The sequence below is a fragment of the Nyctereutes procyonoides genome, unplaced genomic scaffold (genome assembly GCF_905146905.1).
Source record: "Nyctereutes procyonoides isolate TBG_1078 unplaced genomic scaffold, NYPRO_anot_genome, whole genome shotgun sequence".
Lineage (NCBI taxonomy): Eukaryota > Metazoa > Chordata > Mammalia > Carnivora > Canidae > Nyctereutes > Nyctereutes procyonoides.
The window spans coordinates 18,522,548-18,543,907 of NW_026575144.1; the positions used below are offsets into that span (position 1 = coordinate 18,522,548).

General features: G+C 36.0%; 2 protein-coding genes across 5 annotated transcripts in view; one reads left to right on the top strand and one right to left on the bottom strand.

Moving 5' to 3' along the window:
- The window catches only part of CHRM3 (cholinergic receptor muscarinic 3), a 505,856-nt gene that overhangs the window by 115,194 nt on the left and 369,302 nt on the right, over window positions 1–21,360 (top strand). The window lies entirely within an intron of this gene.
- LOC129499127 (testis-expressed protein 10-like) overlaps window positions 12,400–21,360 on the bottom strand; it is a 34,619-nt gene continuing 25,658 nt past the window's right edge. The window contains 3 exon segments of the mRNA XM_055308758.1: window positions 12,400–12,749; window positions 12,752–12,881; window positions 12,883–13,555. Of these exon segments, the coding sequence (XP_055164733.1) occupies window positions 12,400–12,749; window positions 12,752–12,881; window positions 12,883–13,555 (1,153 nt within the window).

Below are 21,360 nucleotides of genomic sequence, written 5' to 3' on the forward strand. Positions count from 1 at the left end.
TGCATTTGGGGAAGTGCACTTTCTGGCTGCTGAAAATCAAGAGGTAAAGTCATTCTGGATAGAGGACTGTATAGGCTTTGAACACACTTTCTCCGACCAAAAAATATGTGGCCTTGCAGATGCTGAGTTTGAGAAAAAGACACTCTCAATGTTTCTAAACACTCCCCTACAGAAATTCATACATTGTTAGTTTAAACCTTCTGGAAAGGTCATGTAAGCTTACCTAAGAAGAAAAAGTGATGGTCTAGCAAACACTTTGATCTTGTCAGACCTGGCAAAATAATTTCTTGGGTATAAAGTGTTACTCCCCCTGTGTTACTCCCCCTGTGGGTGTTGGCATGGATTCCTGGGCCCAGGATGGCTCTGCTGTAAGGGATGGATCAGCCCCAGGCTTGCCTCGTAAGGTCAGACATTGTAATAAAGTGGAACAGAGAACTCATTGGGTTGTGTTGTGTGGACTCTTCTCACTTATCCAACTCACATGAAGAACAGCAGTGAAAAAGAAGAAAATTACAAAAGTCAAGTTGATTGCACCTGTAGATGTATTAATCAGGGTTCTCCAGAGAAACAAGAAGTAATAAAATATACGGAGATATATATCTATCTCTATGTATTTATTTATTTATTTTACGAAATTCACTCATACAGCTATAGAAGCTGAGAGGTCCCAAGATCTGTAACTGGCAAGTTGGAGACCCATTCAGGCAGGAAGAGTACATTCTCACTATTCCTGAGTCAGTTCCCACATTCAGGGAACAATTGGCTTTACTCAGTCTACAGATTCAAATGTTAATCTCAAGAATCATCCTCACAGACACACCTAGAATAATGTTTAGCCAAATATCTGGACAACAGGTGAGCCAGTCAGTTGATACAAAATTAACCATCTCAATATATAATATACATGTTATATGTATATGTGTATAGTGATTTTCTTTTTTGACAATATATACACACCAGCATCTACATATATTCATGCATATATCTAAACCATTTGTTGATCACTTACAATATTCAATAAATAGCCATTTCTGTTTGTCAAGTCGGAGATTACCGTGCTACCACCTTAAATTCCTTCAAAAATAGGGACACCTGGGTAGCTCAGTGGTTGAGCCTCTGCCTTCAACTCAGGTCATTATCTCAGGGTCCTGGGATTAAATCCCACATTGGGCTCCCTGCAGAGAACCTGCTTTTCCCTCTGCCTATGTCTCTGCCTCTCTCTGTGTGTCTCTCATGAATAAATAAATCTTTAAAAAACTCTTGATGCCTACAATTTACATATTTTATAGATGAAGAACTTAAGATAAAGAGGTTATTTTCACTAGGCTCATCCCACAGCTAATTTCAGAACTATAATTTGAAACAAATCTGATTTTAAAACCTTCCCTTTACGCTTCAGAAATGTGTATCACGTAGCATCAAGAGATGATTGTGTTCATTAGTTTTTTCTAATTATTAAAAAACTCTGTAGTATAAATGTGCCTAGCATCTAACAGGCATCCAGCACATAACAGCGGGGGATTGACTACACTTCAAAACATATGTAATGAAGAATTTTGTAGCAAAATTATTCCAAAACCTAGGCTTCAGTTTTTGAGAGAAAAATACAGACAGCATCTTATTCCACAGCCATGCCTCTTATCTGAGCAGAGATTGGTAACACCATTCTTGGTGGTGACCTGAAGTTCATGCAGAATTACCTAAGGATTTATGCCATTTACAAGGTATTGGAAAATAAGATATCTCTCTATATTTGTACACTTGTCATTAGTGGATTGTTTGATCAAAAACATTTCATTCTGTAGTGAATCCAAATAGGAGTTTGTATTATCAAAAAATTTTAATAGCAAAAACGGAGGCATCTGGGTGGCTCAGTGGTTAAGTGTCTGCCTTTGGCTCAGGTCATGATCCTGGGGTCCTTGGATCGAGTTCTGCATTAGGCTCCCTTCAGGGAGCCTGCTTCTCCCTCTGCTTATGTTTCTGCCTCTTTCTCTGTGTCTCATGAATAAATAAATCTTTTAAAGGTTAGCAAAAACAGGGATAATATCTATACAGTGCAATTCAAACACGCCCCAGAAATTAGTCATAGCAATCTTAGGTGCGTTCTGTAGTGGAAGAACCAGGATGCTATCAAATGACTTGTCTTGGTCTTTGATTTGCAGACAGTGGCAGCTGCTTTCCAGCAGTTTTGGCACTGATTATTGTGGTCTCATAATTTTCCTTCACAGGTGTAGTAGAGGATAACTTCTAGAAAACTTAAGGGTGGTACATTTTGCTTCACATTTGGAGTTCCTCACTCTCTTAATACATTCAGCATATCCAATGTGATCGGCTAATTCCACTAAGAAATTACCTACAGTTCTTCTGATCCAGTTATTTTTCCTTTTCCAGTTATTTGTGCCGACATTTATAAGACTTTCAATCTGGGACCTTCCCTGAAATCTGGCAGTTAAATGGCAGTAACAAGAATGTAGAACCAGAAACACATGGGCGTGGGTATTTGTCCGAGTTTCCACTTTTGGAAAGCTTTTCCTCCACCTCTGCAGTTTACCTTCATCCTCTGGATCCCACTCAGACATCACCTCCCCCTTGAAAAGCTGTCCCTAATTATCGACCTGAGGCCATCCCATTGCTCATTGCCTAATTGCACTGTTTCTATTTTCTTCCTATAAGTTGTTATGTGATTACCTGTTGATGTACTTGTTTACGTGTCTGTCTTCCCATTAGCACATCATCCATGACCATTTTATTCACTGATCTATCCATAGTTCCTAGCAGAGGGCTTGGCACATATTAAGTACTCCCTAAATATTTGGTAAATTAATGAATGTTTGGCTTTTATTTTAGCCTATTGTTTCATTAGTTGGTTATCTTACAATATTCTATAATAAACCAAGCACTTTTTTGGTATATCCTGTTCCTTCTCACTAAGGAAGGTACAGCTTAGGGAGAATTCTTGAATATTAGAATCTTAAAGACTGAATTAGCCTTTATCATCTTATGAGTCCTGCTCTGTCATTTAATAGTTGAGATTACAGATTTTACAGTAAGACTAATGCCCAGTTTACCACATTAGTGACATATGTCCAAACTAGGCTTCTGGCTCTGAAGCCAGTACTCTAGATACTAGCATTGCAATAGGAAGCTAATTTCGCAGCAGCAATGTTTTGCAAATGAAAATATATTTTAAAAATTACAGATAAGCTGATGAATGCAGATAGAGTGACAGATGTGGTCTAAGACAAAAATAAAATCTGAATCTTTTGTCCCCCATATGTGAAAATGTTTTATGTTATTTTTTTAATTCCCATCTGATATCTCTCTGTTATTATCATACTGTAATTCAGAAATTCTGATTTCACTTTATTTTCTTGATCAAAATAGAGGCAAGAACATAAAAGGTCCTATAGAGGCCTCCAGGGACAATTAGCAAAGAACTATTGTGTGTTTGGTAGAACAGTATGTTCAGAAGGGCCAAAAGTATAGCTGAGATGATGGAAGGTAAGATGAAAATAATGGGGAGAAGCAGTGTGGTCGTGTCAAATAAAACATTTCGTTTGGATTTTTTTGCATGTCATTTTGTGTGGAAGTTACAATCAGAAAAGCTGTGCTCAAATCAGGAAATTGAATAAATCAAAGAATAAATTAATAAATGAAATATTTGGGATGTGAAACCAGACAGACTATGTCAAATCCATCAAGTCTATCAGAAAGTAAGATCTATAAGGTAGAACTCAACCAAGGGTCCGGCACTCCTGTGAAATTTAAAGTCACATTTCTCAGCTCTTAAAACTCAGTATTAAACCTACCAACAACATCAGGTCTGCATCCTACCTTTTTAACAGTTTTGAAAACCCATTAGCACCACCCAATTTATAATTCTAGGTTCCAAATGACTTAAAGTATATATATATATATATATATATATATATATATATATATATATATTTATACATACATATATCGTAATATTATTTTGCTGTTTTTCCCCCCAAACAGGCCTTCTGTGATTTTCTAAATCAGTACAAATTTTACTGACAGTCTATATTTTTATCTCCTCAAGAAGACAGTTCCTTGTCATTGCCTTCTGAGCAATCTGGCATTTGATTTAAGTAACTTATTCTCCAGTGTGTAGTTTTTAAGGTAACAACCCAGTGAAATTGTTCTGTATCTCTGCAGCATGGTGTTTTCTTGAAGACACGGACGGAGAATTCAGTTATGTATTGCCAAGTCCATCTGCAGGCTTGGTGAACTGCATACCTGGCTAAAATGTTATAAATGTAATTAAGAAGTGTTCTCACAAGGGGATTTTCTGTTAAATATGATCGATCATATTTCAGTCCACAGACTGAATTTATAAACTGAGAGTGAAAATAAAATTTCCTTTCCATTTTTATTTATTTATTTTTAAAGATTTTTATTTTTAAGTAATCTCTACATTCAACATCAGGGCTCAAACTCACAACCCCTAGATCACAAGTCACATGCTACACCGACAGAGCCAGCCAAGAACCCCTTCCTTCCATTTTTGAATTCTAATCAGAGTTTACTATGTCTTACCTCAATAATAAAAATAAATAAGGGGTGCCTGGGTGGCTCAGATAGTTAGGAATCTGCCTTCAGCTAAGGTCATGATCTCCGGGTCCTGCCATCAAACCCCACATGGGGCTTTTGGCTCAGTGGGGATTCTGCTTCTCCCTCTGCCTCTGCCTCTGCGCCTACCCCTGCTCATGTTCTCTCTCTCTCTCTCTCTCTGTATCAAATGAAGAAATTAAATCTTTAAAAAATAATAATAGAAATAAATGCATACATACATACATAAAATTAAATGAAAAAAAAATTTGAAAAGAGACAATGGTAATGTCAGAGTGTATTCTTAAGCTGCAGTATCTTCACCTTTCTGTGTAAGCCTGGCTTAGATCGGAAGGCCTGATCCACAAAGGTTGCTTCCAGATACTACTCTTAGTATTTTTCTAAAAATACTAAATCTAAATACTTAGATTTTTCTAAAAATCTTAGATTTTTCTTAAATCCATCATTTTTTAGAAAAAACTTAACCATCCCCTCTTTTAATACTTGGATGAATTAAGAATTTTTATATTGGGTTTTGCAAAGTGAAAAACCAAGTGTGCTCAGGCATTCCAATCTGTTCACATACATATCTTTTACATAATACTATCCAGAATATATTATTGTGTGTTTTGCTTCATTTTTCTTATACAAGGTTTTGTATTTTAAAACCGTCCACCTGATTTTTACTTTCCTAGTCACATGATACCATGTTGCTGTATCCTAACTTGATTATCAGCTATTGAGTTGTTAACCATTTTGGCTTCCTTTTCTCTCTCTTTTTAAAACTTTTAAGGGGCACCTGGGTGGCTCAGTGGTTGAGCGTTTGCCTTCTGCTCAGGGAGTTATCCCGTGGTCCTGAGATCCAGGCCTGCATCGGGCTCCCCACAGGGAGCCTGCTTCTCCCTCTATGTCTCTGCCTCTTTCTCTGTGTGCATCTTTTATGAACAAATAAATAAAATCTTAAAAAAAAACTTTAAAATCACATATAGTATAAATACTTATATACAGATTAGACTATTTATTTGGGGTTTAATTGAAAAAATCATCTGAAGTTGAATAATACAAATTATAACATATTCCCAGATTTTCCTTTGGAGAAAATGAACAAATCATTTGGCAACATATGTGTATATACCTCTTCTCCTCTCATATCCACTATTTCATGAAAGCTTAAGTTTTTTTTTTTTTTTTTTTTTGTTTTAATGCTTAAAAGTAGATTAGATTTGTGGCTTTTTAACCATCCTCAGGGTGATGCATTTTTTTCTACAGGATAATTTTCTGTGTTACCATTATCTGGAATAATGGTAAATAGGCAGGAAATGAGATACCGTTCACAGCATATTGTCAACCTCAGTGATTCTCCACCTTGGCTGCATGTTATAATCAACTTGGGGGGTGCTTTTAATGACCCTGATGCCCCATTTCCACTTTAATCATAGTCCTTAGGAGGGAACTCTGCCTTCAGTACATTTTAAAGATTCTTGGGGTTCTTTTGAAAGATTTTATTTATTTATTTGAGAGCTCACACAAGCAGGGGAATTGACGACAGAAGAAGGGGGATAAGCAGGCTCTTCACTGAGCAGGGAGCCTGATGCAGAGCTCGATTACAGGACCCTGGGACCTTGGGATCATGACCCGAGCTTAAGGCAGACACTTAGCTGACTGAGCCACCCAGGCACCCCCGTTTTAAAGGTTCTTAAGTGATTCCGTTGGGTAGCCAGGTTTGGGAAGCCCTGAACTTGCCTGGTAGTGCAGTTGCATCTGGGAGCAATATTGGAGCTGGAAGGAGAGAAGTAGCCTTAACTCTATCAACTGGGGTAGTCAGAATTAGGTAGTGTTTCTTGCCTTACTGGGATCTGTTCTGCTGAAGCAAACCCTACCTGGACCCTGAATCTCCTCTTACTGCCTGCATCCTTGCCTATCTTGTCTCTGCATGTGGGAATGACACACAAGACAGGTTTTCTTCCCTATACTGGTCCCTCCTTACACTGTCATCAGTGTCACTGGTACACATCTGACTGCTTGCCTGCTCTTCTCTGATCCTTTTCCCTGCAGAGCTAAGTCTTGCTTCCTGACTCTCCAAACCCTGGCTGAGGTTGTACAAAGGATACCTGATATTTTGGTGATATTTTTATATTAACAGGGAGTCACAACAATCATACTTTAGCCCAGTATTTTTTAGGGCATCCCTTGCTTACTCCTGGAGGAAGCTGTGTGACAAATACCAATGCTGTTGGCCAGGGGACAAGGACTTGCTAGAGGACCCTGGCTAGGTTGGCCTCCCCATAGCTTTAATGAGAAAAACATTTTCTGGCCTCAGCAAACACACTCCTGCTCTGATTCCTTTGCCACAATTAAATGCAAGTGAAATACAGCAGTTTTTGCTGTACTTAATAGGACTAACTCCCTGAGCAGGGAAAAAAGAGCTCATTTTCATTTATTAGGGTTTTTATTTTTTTACTTTTATTTTCCAACAGCTGCAAACCAAGTCTATCTCATCCGTCATGATAATAACTACAATGATGAAAATAACTTTCATTGGATTCTTTTTACATCACCAGTAAGTCTTCTACAAGTTTTAGATCTTATTTGCTGCTGTAACAACCTACAAAATAATTCCTATACTTAGGACCGTTTTTCAGACAAAGAAACAGTGGGTGAGATAAACTTCCTTGGCCAAGGTAACATATTTGATAAATGACAGAGGTAAGAGGATCTAAGCTAGGAGTGATGAGTTCCCAGAGCCTGAGCTATTCACCATGGTCTTGTGAAAACTGGACTTAAAAAAATAGGCAAGACCCTCAAAAAACCTACTGTCCAATTCTGCTTATATCCTTCTATGTTCTCACTGTTGTCTTCACCATTTTTTCTCAAGAGCTTCTACCTATGGAATGTCCCCCAACTGTGATAACCACGTGTCTCTCCAAATGTCTTTCCTTAGGTCAGATATTTTTGCTATCTCCTTCAAGGTGAACAGCCACTCAAGATCCAAACCTTAGTTCAAATGTCAGATGATTCTGTGTGAACCTTTCACTGAGCTCCCATATTGGTTGTTTGCTCTTTTCTCTGTGTTCCTATAGCACATAGTAAATACCACAATCATAGCATTCACCACTGAGTAGCTGATAACTTTTTTTAAAAAAGATTTTATTTATCCATTCATGAGAGACACACACACAGAGAGAGAGAGAGAGAGAGAGAGGGAGGCAGAGACACAGGCAGAGGGAGAAGCAGGCTCCCTGCAAGGAGTCCGATGTGGGACTTGATCCCAGACCCCAAGATTACGACCTGAGCTGAAGGCAGACGCTCAACTACTGTGTCACCAAGGCATCCCAGCTGATAACTTTTGAGGATTTAATGAATGTCTGTAAGACTCAGTTTCCTCATCTACAAAAATAAAGTTAATCAGTTATCCCATTTCAATCTTGTGAGGATGATAGGACATAATGAATTTAAGATGCTCAACAGTATGTTGTATAGTAGTAAGCATTTTTAAAAATATTAACTATTTTTTATTATTACATCTTATCGTAGTACAATTTCCTAAAAAACCTATATCCTCATTCTACATGGTTACTTTCTATAAGGATGGGCACAGTGACATATGTTTTCTATTTCCATATTATGCAAGTGCTCAGCATACAGTGGAAACTTAGGAGCTCTTACAAGTTACCTAACTCCTCCATCTCAGTAATGAAGACTCCATAGGGTTGTATGCAGATTAAGAGTGTTAAACTGATTAGCTTGGAAATCCCTTAATAAATGCCAGCAACTGTCATTATGTAATAAGTTTAGATAAATGCATGGATGAATTCAGGAGGGAGTAAAACTCTTTCATGTTGCTGATTTCTATTTATTATCTGAGATGATGGCAAATCACAGCTGTCTGTGTCAGCTGTCTCCTAAACCTCACTGTGTAATGGAATATGACGAGTCTTGAGACTTTGTCTTATTAATGTGCAACTGAACTGATTCCTGCTATTGTCCAGGGAGTAAACATTATATTGATCAGTGAGAGACCTGGCAAGTCTTACTGAATGTCTCTGACGATAAGATAAACACTTTGTATAGATCCTTACTATTCTGCCTTGGACTTCATTTGTTCGAAGGTGTAGGGCATAATGGTGACGGAAGAAATAAGATGCCTTCCTGTAAATTCTACTAAATCCATCTACTGTAGATGCCAAGATGATTTGAATAGGGACCCTGGCAATTTTCATTATAAGTAGGACCTACAAATCCTGGAGCAGCATAGGTTAGAGAGGGAAATAAAAGGATATTCATTTAGTTTGGAATGGAGACAACCATAACAAAATCTTTTCTTCTGGAATAACTCCCCCCATAGTATGGACATTCTTTTTCTTAATCAGGCTTAAAAGAGCAATCTTTACTTGCTGGATCTTCTCCAGCTTTCATTCCCTTTTCAGCAGAGCGATTTCTTTTTTGTTTTGGCAGTTGTTGCCTTTAAAGAAAGAAAATATGATTAAAAAATTGCTACTGAAGACATACTTGCAAATCTTGCTTCGTTTGCAGAGAATATTCCATGTCAGGAATATAGCAGATCTTCAGTTTAGTGATTATCAGCTGCTTTGATGTAGTTTAAAAAGTGAATATATGAATTTCTAATTTAAAATGTCTTTCATTCTTAAATTTAAATAATACATTATGAAATGTATTGTTAATTACCTGTTACTTTACTTGATTAATTATGCATTTTCCCATTTCTGTCCCTATATCATTAATCTTTACATCAACCTAACAGTCATTTGCCTTCGGAGATTACCCTTTGTAGGTTTACTGGTAGCTTTAGGTGCTGATAGAACTTCTGTTCTTCTAATAAAATCACTTTTAATTGACAGACAAATTCTTTTCTCCAACCATGTCAAGCTATCATGTCTCCCATTACTTTTGATAATAAACTTGTCAAAAAATAAATTTAAATTGCACAATTGAATTAGCTACTAATTTCCCAATTCCTCAAATTCAAATCTCCATCCTAACAAACAAAGCAAAACTAATATAACATTTTTTGTCTATATTGGTTGATCCAGCAAAACTTATGTTGACATTTAAACAGTGAGCAACCCTAAGTATGTTTATAAAAATTAATAATTATAAATTTTAAGGAAAGTGGGACTTTCAGAGTGTGATCCATATTAAAAAAATAAATGAATGAATAAAAAAGAAGTATTTAATAGAAACTGTCATTTGAGGGCCCAGGTGTAGAATTTAGCAAAAGGACTCTTCAGTGGATCTATGATAAGTATATGTTCAAAGAACTAAAGGACTCTATGCTTTGAAGAATTGAAGGAAAGTATTTGAATGACGTATCACCAAATAGAGAGTATCAACAAAGAGGAAGAAATTATATTAAAAAAAATGGAAATTTACTAGAGGGACTCAGAAGTAGACTTGAGATGGTAGAAGAAAGAATTAGTGAACTTGAAGCTTTATGACTAGGAATAATTCATGAAAAACAAGAAAGACGAAGAGCAATGAAAAGAGCCACAGATGCTCTGGTATAGCATCAAGCGTATCAATATATAAGAGTTCCAGAAGAAGACAGAAAACACAGGAAAATATTTTAGAAATTAATGACCAAACTTTCCAAGTTTTATGAACGATATCAATGTGTATATCTAGGAATCATAACAAACTCCAAATCAAATAAATACAAAGAGATCCAGGCCTGGACACATGATGCTCAAAACTTTTGAAAGACAAAAACAAGGATAAAATTTTGAAAATGAACTAACAGAAAAACAAAGACATTTAATAGAGACAAAGGCCTATCAGGAAGATAAAAAATTTAAAAACATATAGACCCCTAACAACAGGAAGGAAACCTAATAAAATTGAAATGAGATAGAGAATTCAACAAGAATTGGTTCAAACTTCTACCCTTAACAATTCATAGAATAATGAGACAAAACCAGCAAGAACATGAAGACTTGAATAACACTATCAACTCACTTGAAGTAAGTGAAATTTGTAGAACACTCCATCACAAAACACTGAAACACATATTATTTTCAAGTGCAGATGGAGCATTTTCAGGATAGACCATATGCTAGTCCCATACAACAGATTCAATAAACTTAAAAATGTTCAAGTCATACAACCTGTTCTCTCACCATAACAAAATTAAGATAGAAGTCAACAATTAAAAAATTGGAGACATCCTCAAATATTAAATATTGAACAAAATACTTCCCTTTTTTTTTAAAGGGGAAAGTTTTTTTTTTTAAGATTTTATTTATTCATGAGAGACACACACACACAGAGAGAGAGAGAGAGAGAGAGAGAGAGAGAGGCAGAGGGAGAAGTAGGCCCCATGCAGGGAGCCGGACACGGGACTCGATCCCAGGTCTCCAGGATCACAACCCGGGCCGAAGGCAGCACTAAACTGCTGAGTCACCGCGGCTACCCTGAACAAAATACTTCTAAAATAACCTGTGAGTCACAAAAAAATCACAAGGGAAATTTTAAAATATTTTGAAATGACTGAAAATACGGCATATATAAATTTGTGAGATTTAACTAACACAGTGATAAAGGAAATTTGTAGCTTCAAGTGCCTACAATATTATAAAAGGAAATCACAAATTAATAATCTAAGCTTCAAGGGCACCTGGGTGGCTCAGTGGTTGAGCATCTGCTTTTGGCTCAGGTCATGATCCTGGGGTCCTGGGATCGAGTCCTGCATCAGACATCAGACTCCCCACAGAGAGCCTGCTTCTCCCTCTGCCAAGTCTCCACCTCTCTCTGTGTCTCTTGTGAATAAATATATGAAACCTTTAAAAAATAATCTAAGCTTCATCATAAAATACTAGAAAAGGAGCAAACGAAAATGAAAATGTGGAGGAAAATAATAAAAATTGCAGTGGAAATCAATGAAATGGTAAATAGGAAAACAGTTGAGAAAACCAATAAAATAATAGAGAAAATACATAAAATCAAAGATTGGTTCTTTGAAAAAATCAACACAATGGACAAATCTTTAGCTAGACTGGCGAAGAAAAAAGAGAAAAGATACCCATTGTCAAAATCAGAAACAAAAGAGAGGACATCATTACCAATCCTACAGAAGCAAGCATTGTAAAGAAATACTTTGAACTATTTTTTGTCAACATTGGACAATTTGATGAAACAAATACCTAGAAAGATACACACTCATAACTGACTAAAAAAAAAAAGAAAAGAAAAGAAAAGAAAATCTGAATGGCCAATAAGTAAAAAATAGAATTAGCAATTTGAGATCTTCACATAGAGGAAAACCCAGGCCCACATGGCTTCCTTGGTGCATATTCAGATATTTAAGGAAGAAGTAATACTATTCTTTTATTCTTCAGAATTTGGAGGAGGAAAAAACATTTTCCATCTAATTCTCTGATTCCAATATCATTGTCATGTCAAAGCCAGACAAGATACCACAAGAAAATTAGATCAATATCCTTCTTAAACATAAATTTATGTTTACATGAATTATGTTTACATGAATTTATTCATGAAACATGAATAAATAAAGTCTTAAGCAAAAAACATCAACAAAATAGCAAACCAAATCAATGTTTAAACTGACCAACATGTGTAAATTGATAGATTTGTCATTTTAACAAAACAAAATTAGATTAGTGTAATATTAAAAAATCAATTAATGTCATGCACCGAATTAACAGAATAAAGGGGAAAACATATGATCATCATAAAAGATGCAAAAATGATTCAAAATCCAATATCCAGTTCTTATTTAAAAACAAAAGTGAAAACAAAAAACTTTCAACAAAAAGGAATAAAATGCAATTTTCTCAGTCTATTAAAAGGCATTTACAAAAAATGTACAGCTAATACTATGCTAAATGTCTCTTTCCTTTTGTGCTTGGTTATTTCTTTTAAGGCATATGGAAAGTGACTCATAAAATGGTGTTTGAAATCAAGAAGATAATTCTTTCGAAGCAACGACTCCAATCTATGAGTTTCATCATGTTGTTTAGAGAGTTTCCACAGAAGGGAAATAATATTAAGAACTTGCTGCATAACCTGCAGAGGTTCTCGCTCTATACCATTTCCAATAGAAGCAGCTAGTTGTGGAGGCACAGCTTCAATCCAGCATTCAATCAGCAATGGAATTATTATCTCAATAAATCCTTTCAAGTTTTCAGTAGATGAGAGGCCTTATCCACACTGCCTAGTCCTCCAACCAGGTACCGTAGTCTGAACTGTGAACTGACATTTGGCTGTGAACCCCCATTTTCATAAACCTGGATGTGCTGCTGGTCTCTGGCATGTTCCTTCCAGTTAATAAAAATGGGAGTTGCTAGTGGCATGGGGATTTTCTTTTTGTTCCTGAAGTCCTTCACTTTCTCTCAACCTACTGGATCCATCTGCCAAGGCCTGAAGGAATTTACTGAGTCTCACTAAGACTTTCAGCCTCCATTGCTGAGAAGTGAGTCTCCTATTAGGATTTACAGAAAGTATCCAGGACTGGGATCTGTCTCTATTTATTAGTCCTTTAGACAGCTGCTGATGAGAAATAAGTTCTACAAAATTCTTAAGCAATATACTGCTATAACCAGTAAATAAGGCTGGGTACTGTTCCAGCAGAATGTCCAAAACTTTTAAAGAGTCCTCCTGAATTCCTTCAGTAATGTGAGTCATGGCACTAGAGAGACAGGCACTTACCAGAGGGAAAAATGGAGAAATTTGTTCAGCTTGTATTTTGGGGGCCAGGAATTGAAGAAGTTGAACTGCTGCTAATCGTACATTAGCATCTTTATCTGTAAACACAGCAGTCACTTCACTTAATATGTTTGAAAGGTGTGCATCAATTATAAATGGGTACTGAGACAAAAGGTCTTTAAGTCCAAGAAGAGCACTTTGTTTAACCCCAGCATTGTAGTGATGCATCTGTGACAGCAAATCCTTTATGTTAAGTTTTCTATTATTTGTTGGAAGATAAATGATGAGAGAGTGATATTGCTCCCTTTCATAGAGAACAAGTCAAGATATTCAATCTCATTACTCTACTACTCACCATTGTATAGGACATTCTGACCACTTGCAGTAAGGCCAAAATTAAATTTAAATAAGATAAATAAAGAGACTCCTGAGTGGAGCAATTTAGTGACTGACTCTTGATTTCAGTGGGGCTCATGATCTCAGGGTAGTGAGATTGAGTGCTGTGTCAGAATCCAAGCTCATTGTGGAATCTGCTTGAGATTTTCTCTGTCTTCCTCTGCCCCTCCTCACTGCTCGTAAACTCTCTATCTCTTTCAGTAGATAAATGAAACCTTTTAAATTAATTAATTAAAGGCATCCAGATTAATAGAAAAGTAAATTGCCTTTATTGGCAGATGATGTGATCCCATATGAAGGAAATCCTAAGCAGTCCACAAAAATACTGTTAAAACTAATAAAAATGTTCAGCAATACCAGAGAATATAATATCAATAAGCATAGACAATTGCATATCTACAGACTATCAATGCATTTTCTGAAAATGAAAATAAAATAACTTCATTCACAAAGAAATTAAGTATGTAAGAGTAAATTTAACAAAGAAGTATAACGCCTATACATCAAAATTTCAAAGCAAAGCTGACAGAACATGTTAGTGAGAAAAATTCATAAAGATTTAAATAAATAGACATCTTATGGTCATGGATGGGAAGACTCAGAATTGTTAATATGGCAGTTCTCGCCAACTTTATCAGTAGATTCAAAAAATCCTATCAATATCCCTCTAGGATCTTTGCAAAAAGGTAAGCTGATCCAGAAATTTATGTGGGAATTTCCAGCATCCAAAATAACCAAATGATTTTGAAACAGAAGAATAAAGTTGGAGAACTTAGTATGTCCTGACTTTAGAACTTAATATGAAACTACAGTAATCAAAACAATGTGATGTATAAAGACAGATCATTGATTTTACTTACTAAAAGAAGTCAGACACAAAAGGCTTTTATCTGTATGATTTTATTTGTATTGCATTCTAGAAAACTTGAAGAATGAAAATCAGAGTGGAGGCTACCAGAACTGGGGTAGTAAAAGGACACTGATGACAAAGAGATGCACGTACTTACTAGGGTGATGGAAATGTATACTATGATATTTGGCATGTTTACTGAACTATGAGCATTTACAAAAACTCAACAAGCCACACACTTAAAAAAGGGATGACTTTTACTGTATATGAAAATTATCTCAACAAATTCAACTTTAAAATTAAAGAAAGAGGGACCCCTGGGTGGTGCAGCGGTTTGGCACCTGCCTTTGGCCCAGGGCGCGATCCTGGAGACCCGGGATCGAATCCCACATCGGGCTCCCGGTGCATGGAGCCTGCTTCTCCCTCTGCCTGTGTCTCTGCCTCTCTCTCTCTCTCTCTCTGTGACTATCATAAATAAATAAAAAATAAATAAATAAATAAAATTAAAGAAAGAATATCTTGAATGTATTTATAATAACATATTAGTAAATACTGCCAATTTAGTTAAAAGAACATGAACTTTTGAATCAATGACCCGTGATGTTTGTGAACTTAGGCTTTGCCACTTAGCAGCTGAAAACTTACTTTCTTTTCACTAAAATGCAATGGCAATGTTTACCATGTAATACATATTACAATTTTCTCAGTTATCAGAAATGATATATTTAGAAAAGTTATGTAACTGCCACATAATCTTGTATTAATTCTCTTTATCCTATATCTAAAAATACTGAAAATATCAACTGAAAGTTGAGGGTTTCTCTTTGTTTTTGTCTTTTCTGTCTTTGCCATTTCAGAGATGCAAGACTTTAATGAAGTGCATTTCCCTTCCCTTTGCCAATCCTGTCAAACCAAACTTTATTCTCTAGCACAGGGACTTTAGTTACCTACATTAGACCATCTGACTTGTCATCACGAACAGAGAAAGAGCTGTCTCCCATGCTCAGAATGGGCCATTGTTTCTTGTGTTTCTCTGTTGTCTAGTCCAAGCTCAGATGGGTGTATTGTGGGAAGCTTTTCTTGGTCAATCCAGTTTGGTATATCAGTATCTTCAAAAACCCTTCTCATTAAAATGTACATACATTTATATACATGTGATTTCTTTTATATATCAAATTATATGTCTTATTTGTTCATATCATAACGTTAAATCAAGATTTATCTCATTGCTTTGCTAACTATACTCTTGAAGGAATAAGATTTTCTGCAGTTGAAACATGTGCGCTTCGTGGCACCTTGGAATCATATTTTTTACCAAGCTCACCATGTTAATGTATTTGATAGTGATAATAAAAGCATAGGACTTATTTCAGAACTTGTTTTATTGCAGCTGACCAGTATTTGTTAAAAGTTTTGAGGACAAAAAGAAGGAAATAACTACATATATGATACAGATGATGAATTTATTTGTTTTGATCTGATGAATTTAAATGAGGAAAATTATATTTAAAAATGTTAAAGGATTATGAGAATGCCTGATTATAAACTTTTTAATAATTGTATTTAGGGATTAAGCATAAATCATTTACTTAGATCATGTCAGTAATCCTAAAATGTTAGAGAGTAGCACTCTGAAATTCTACTTAAAATGGAATTATTCTGAATTAAGTATTTCAAGGTATTTCAAGGTATCATAAACTTGGTTAATTCTAAGAACTGCATCTATAGTTTGTCTTGTACTAAAGAATGTCTCCAGAATTGGTTTCTAAGATGAAAAATTTTCCTTACAAGATATATAGGAGTTCCACTCTAGTTGATGAACTAGACCCTGAAAGAAAAACAGTGTAATGAAAACTGAGAGGTTAAGTATAAGAGTAATTGAGAATACGCTAAGCCAGAAGACAGTGGCATAATATATTCAAATTGCTGAATGTGAAATGTTTGCAGCTCAGAATACTCTATCCAACAAGGCTGTCATTCAGAATAGGAGAGATAAAGACTTTCCTAGACAAACAAAAGCTAAAGGAATTCATGCCCAGTAAACTAGCCCTGCAAGGGATAGATAGTAAAGGGGACTCTTGAGTGGAAAGAAGTGGAAAGGATAGATCAAAAGTGACAGTGTAGAGGTAGAAAACACAAAAGCAGTAAAAATGAATATTTCTGTAAAAAAAATTAGTCAAGGAATGCACAAAATAAAAGGATGTAAAATATAACAACATATACCCAAATGTGGAGAGGACAGAAGCAAAGAATCGGTTCAAACTTAAATAACTATCAACTTAGTAAAGACTGCTATTTGCAGAAGAGTTTATATACAAACTTATGGTAACCATATATCAAAAATCACCAGTAATATGCGAGGAATAAAGAGAAAGAAATAGCAAAGATATCACTAAAAAAATCAGCAAACCATGAAAGAAAGATAAAAAAGGATGAGAGAAAATCTTCAGAAATAATCATAAAAGAAATAATAAAATGACAATAAATTTCATATCTATCAATAATCATTTTAGTTTTTTAAAGATTTACTTATTTGAGAGGGAGAAAGAGAGAAAGTAGGGGGGAGGGGCAGGCAGAGGGAGAAGCTGACTCTCTGCTGAGCACAGAGCCTGACCTGGGGCTCAATCCCAGAGCCTTGAGATCATGACCGGAGCTAAAGTTAAGAGTTGGATACTCAGGATCCCTGGGTGGCGCAGCAGTTTAGCGCCTGCCTTTGGCCCAGGGCGCGATCCTGGAGACCCGGGATCGAATCCCACGTCGGGTTCCTGGTGCATGGAGCCTGCTTCTCCCTCTGCCTATGTCTCTGCCCCTCTCTCTCTCTGTGTGTGTGACTATCATAAATAAATAAAAATTAAAAAAAATATTTTAAAAAAAAGAGTTGGATACTCAAGCAGTTGCTTGAATACTACTCAAGCTACTCAGGTGCCCCATCAATAATTATTTTAAATGTAAATGGACTAAATGCTCCAATCAAAAGACATAAGGTAACAGAATGGATTAAAAAAACGCACAAGACCCATCTATATGCTGCCTACAAGAGAGTCATTCAGATCCAAAGACACTTGTAGATTGAAAATAAGGGGATTGAAAAATATCTATCATGCAAATGGATGTCAAAAGAAAGCCAAAATAGCAATACTTATATCAGACAAAACAGACTTTAAGATAAAGTCTATAACAAGAGACAAAGAAGGACACTATATAGTCACAAAGGGTACAGTCCAACAAGAAGATATAACAAATGTCAACATGTATGCACTCAACATAGCAGGGCCCGAATACATAAAGCAATTCATGACAAACATAAAGGAACTCTTTGATAATAGTACAATAATAGTACGGGACTTCAACACCCTACTTACATCAATGGACAGATCATCTAAACAATCAATAAGGAAATAATGGCTTTGAATGACACACTCGAATAGACGAATTTAAGAGATACTTTTAAAACCTTCCATTCTAAACCAGCAGAATACACATTATTTTCAAGTGCACATGGAACATTCTCTAGAATAGATCATACATTAGCCCATAAAATAAGCCTCTGCAAATTCAAGAAGATTGAAGTCCTTTTTTTTTTTTTAAGATTTATGTATTTATTTATTCATGAGAAACATACAGAGAAAGAGGCAGAGACACAGGCAGAAGGAGAAGCAGGCTCCATGCAAGGAGCCTGATGTGGGACTCGATCCCTGGTCTCCAGGATCACACCCTGGGCTGCAGGTGGCGCTAAACCGCTGCGCCATCGGGGCTGCCCAGAAGATTGAAGTCCTATCATGCATCTTTTCTTTTTTTTTTTTTTTAATTTTATAAATTAATTTTTATTGGTGTTCAATTTACCAACATACAGAATAACACCCAGTGCTCATCCCGTCAAGTGTACCCCTCAGTGCCCGTCACCCATTCACCCCCACCCCCCGCCCTCCTCCCCCTCCACCACCCCTAGTTCATTTCCCAGAGTTAGAAGTCTTTATGTTCTGTCTCCCTTTCTGATATTTCTCACACATTTCTTCTCCCTTCCCTTATATTCCCTTTCACTATTATTCATATTCCCCAAATGAATGAGAACATACACTGTTTGTCCTTCTCCGGTTACTGTGGCCAAGTTCAAAAAGGGTGTTGCCTGAGTTCTCCTCTGGGATTTTGATGGAATCTTGTCTCACATTTAGATCTTTCATCTATTTTGAGTTTATCTTTGTGTATGGTGCAAGAGAGTGGTCCAGTTTCATTCTTCTGCATGTGGATGTCCAATTTTCCCAGCACCATTTATTGAAGAGAGTGTCTTTCTTCCAGTGGATCGTCTTTCCTCCTTTATCGTATATTAGTTGACCATAAAGTTCAGGGTCCACTTCTGGGTTCTCTGTTCTGTTCCATTGATCTATATGTCTGTTTTTGTGCCAGTACCACACTGTCTTGATGAACACAGCTTTGTAGTACAACCTGAAATCTGGCATTGTGATGCCCCCAGATATGGTTTTCTTTTTTAAAATTCCCCTGGCTGTTTGGGGTCTTTTCTGATTCCACACAAATCTTAAAATAATTTGTTCTAAGTCTCTGAAGAAAGTCCATGGTATTTTGATAGGGATTGCATTATACGTGTAAATTGCCCTGGGTAACATTGACATTTTCACAATATTAATTCTGCCAATCCATGAGCATGGAATATTTTTCCATCTCTTTGTGTCTTCCTCAATTTCTTTCAGAAGTGTTCTATAGTTTTTAGGGTATATTTTGAGAACCATTTGAATGGTAAATGGTTCTCCAACCTTTTATTTTCAGGTTGTAGGTGTCCTTCTGTCTAAAATGAGTCTCTTGTAGACAGCAAATAGATGGGTCCTGCTTTTTTATCCAGTCTGAAACCCTGCGCCCTTTGATGGGGTCATTAAGCCCATTCACGTTCAGAGTTACTATTGACAGATATGAGTTTAGTGTCATCATGATATCTATTTAGTCCTTGTTTTTGTGGATTGTTCCACCGAACTTCTTCTTAAAGGGGAGTTTTAAGAGTCCCCCTTAAAATTTCTTGCAGAGCTGGTTTGGAGGTCACATATTCTTTCAGTTCTTGCCTGTCTTGGAAGCTCTTTATCTCTCCTTCCATTTTGAATGAGAGCCTTGCTGGATAGAGTATTCTTGGTTGCATGTTCTTCTCATTTAGGACCCTGAATATATCCTGCCAGCCCTTTCTGGCCTGCCACGTCTCTGTGGAGAGGTCTGCTGTTACCCTAATATTCCTCCCCATGCATCTTTTCTGACCACAACCATATGACATCAGAAAAAAAACAAAAGAAAAATCTAGAAAGACCACAAATACATGGAGGTTAAATAATGTGCTACTAAACAATAAGTGGGTCAACTAGGAAACAAAAGAAGAAACAAAAAGTACATAGAAACAAATGAAAATGAAAACACAGCAGTCCAGTACCTTTGAGATGCAACAAAAGTAGTCATAAGAAGGAAATATATACCAATACAGGCCTACCTTAAGAAGCAAGAAAAATCTCAAATACACAACCTAACCTTACACCCAAAGGAGCAAGAGAAAGAACAACAAACCAACCCTAAAACCAGAAGAAAGAAAGAAATTATAAAGATTAGAGCAGAAATCAATGATACACTAAAAAACCAATAGAGCAGATCAATGAAAGCAGGAGCTGGTTCTTTGAAAAAATTAAAAAAAAAAATTGATAAACCTCTAGCCAGACTTATCATGACAAAGAAAAAAAACTTTTCAAATAAAATCACAAATGATCACAAATGAAAGAGGAATAACAATCAATATAACAAAAATACAATCAACTATAAGAAACTTATGAAAAATTATATGCCAACGGTTGACAACCTAGAAGAAATAAATAAATTCTAGAAACATATATCCTACCAAAACTGAAGTAGGAAGAAATAGAAAATTTGAACAGACTGATAACCAACAAAGAAATTGAGTCAGCAATCAAAAACTCCCAACAAACAAAAGTCCAGGACCAGATGCCTTTACATGTGAATTCTACCAAACTCAAAAGAAGAGTTAATAGTTCTAATAATGGCAATAAGACAACAAAAAGAAATAAATGGGAATTTAAATCAGTAAGGAAGGAGTAAAGTTTTCACTATTTTCCATTGACATGATACTAAATATGGAGAACTTAAAAGACTCTACCAAAAAACTGCTAGAACTGATACACGAATTCAGTAAAGTCACGAGATATAAAAATCTGTTGCATTTCCATACATCAATAATGAAGCAGCAGAAAGAGAAATTAGGGAATTAATCCCATTTACAGCTGCACCCAAAACAGTAAGATACCTAGGAATAAACCTAACTAAAGAAATGAAAGATCTGTACTCTGAAAACTATGAAATTTGATGGAAGAAATTGAAGACAACACAAAGAAATAGAAAAACTTTCCATGCTCATGGATTGGAAGGACAAATATCATGTAAATATCTATACTCTCCAAAGCAATCTACACTTTTAATGCAGTTCCTATCAAATGCCAATGCCATTTATCACAGAACTAGAACAATTCTAAAATTGGAACCACAAAAGACGACAAATAGCCAAAGCAATTTTGAAAAAGAAAAGCAAAACTGGAAGCTTTACAATTCCATTCTTCAAGTTATATTACAAAGCTTTAGTATGAAAACAATATATATGGCACAAAAATAGACATATAGATCAATAGAACAAAATAGAAAACCCAGAAATAAACCTACAACTGTATGATCAGTCAACAAAGCAGGAAAGAATATTCAATGGAAAAAGGACAGTCTCTTTAACAAATGGTGTTTGGAAAACCGGACGGCAACATTACAAAAGAAATAAACTGGACCACTTTCTTACATCATACACAAAAATAAATTCA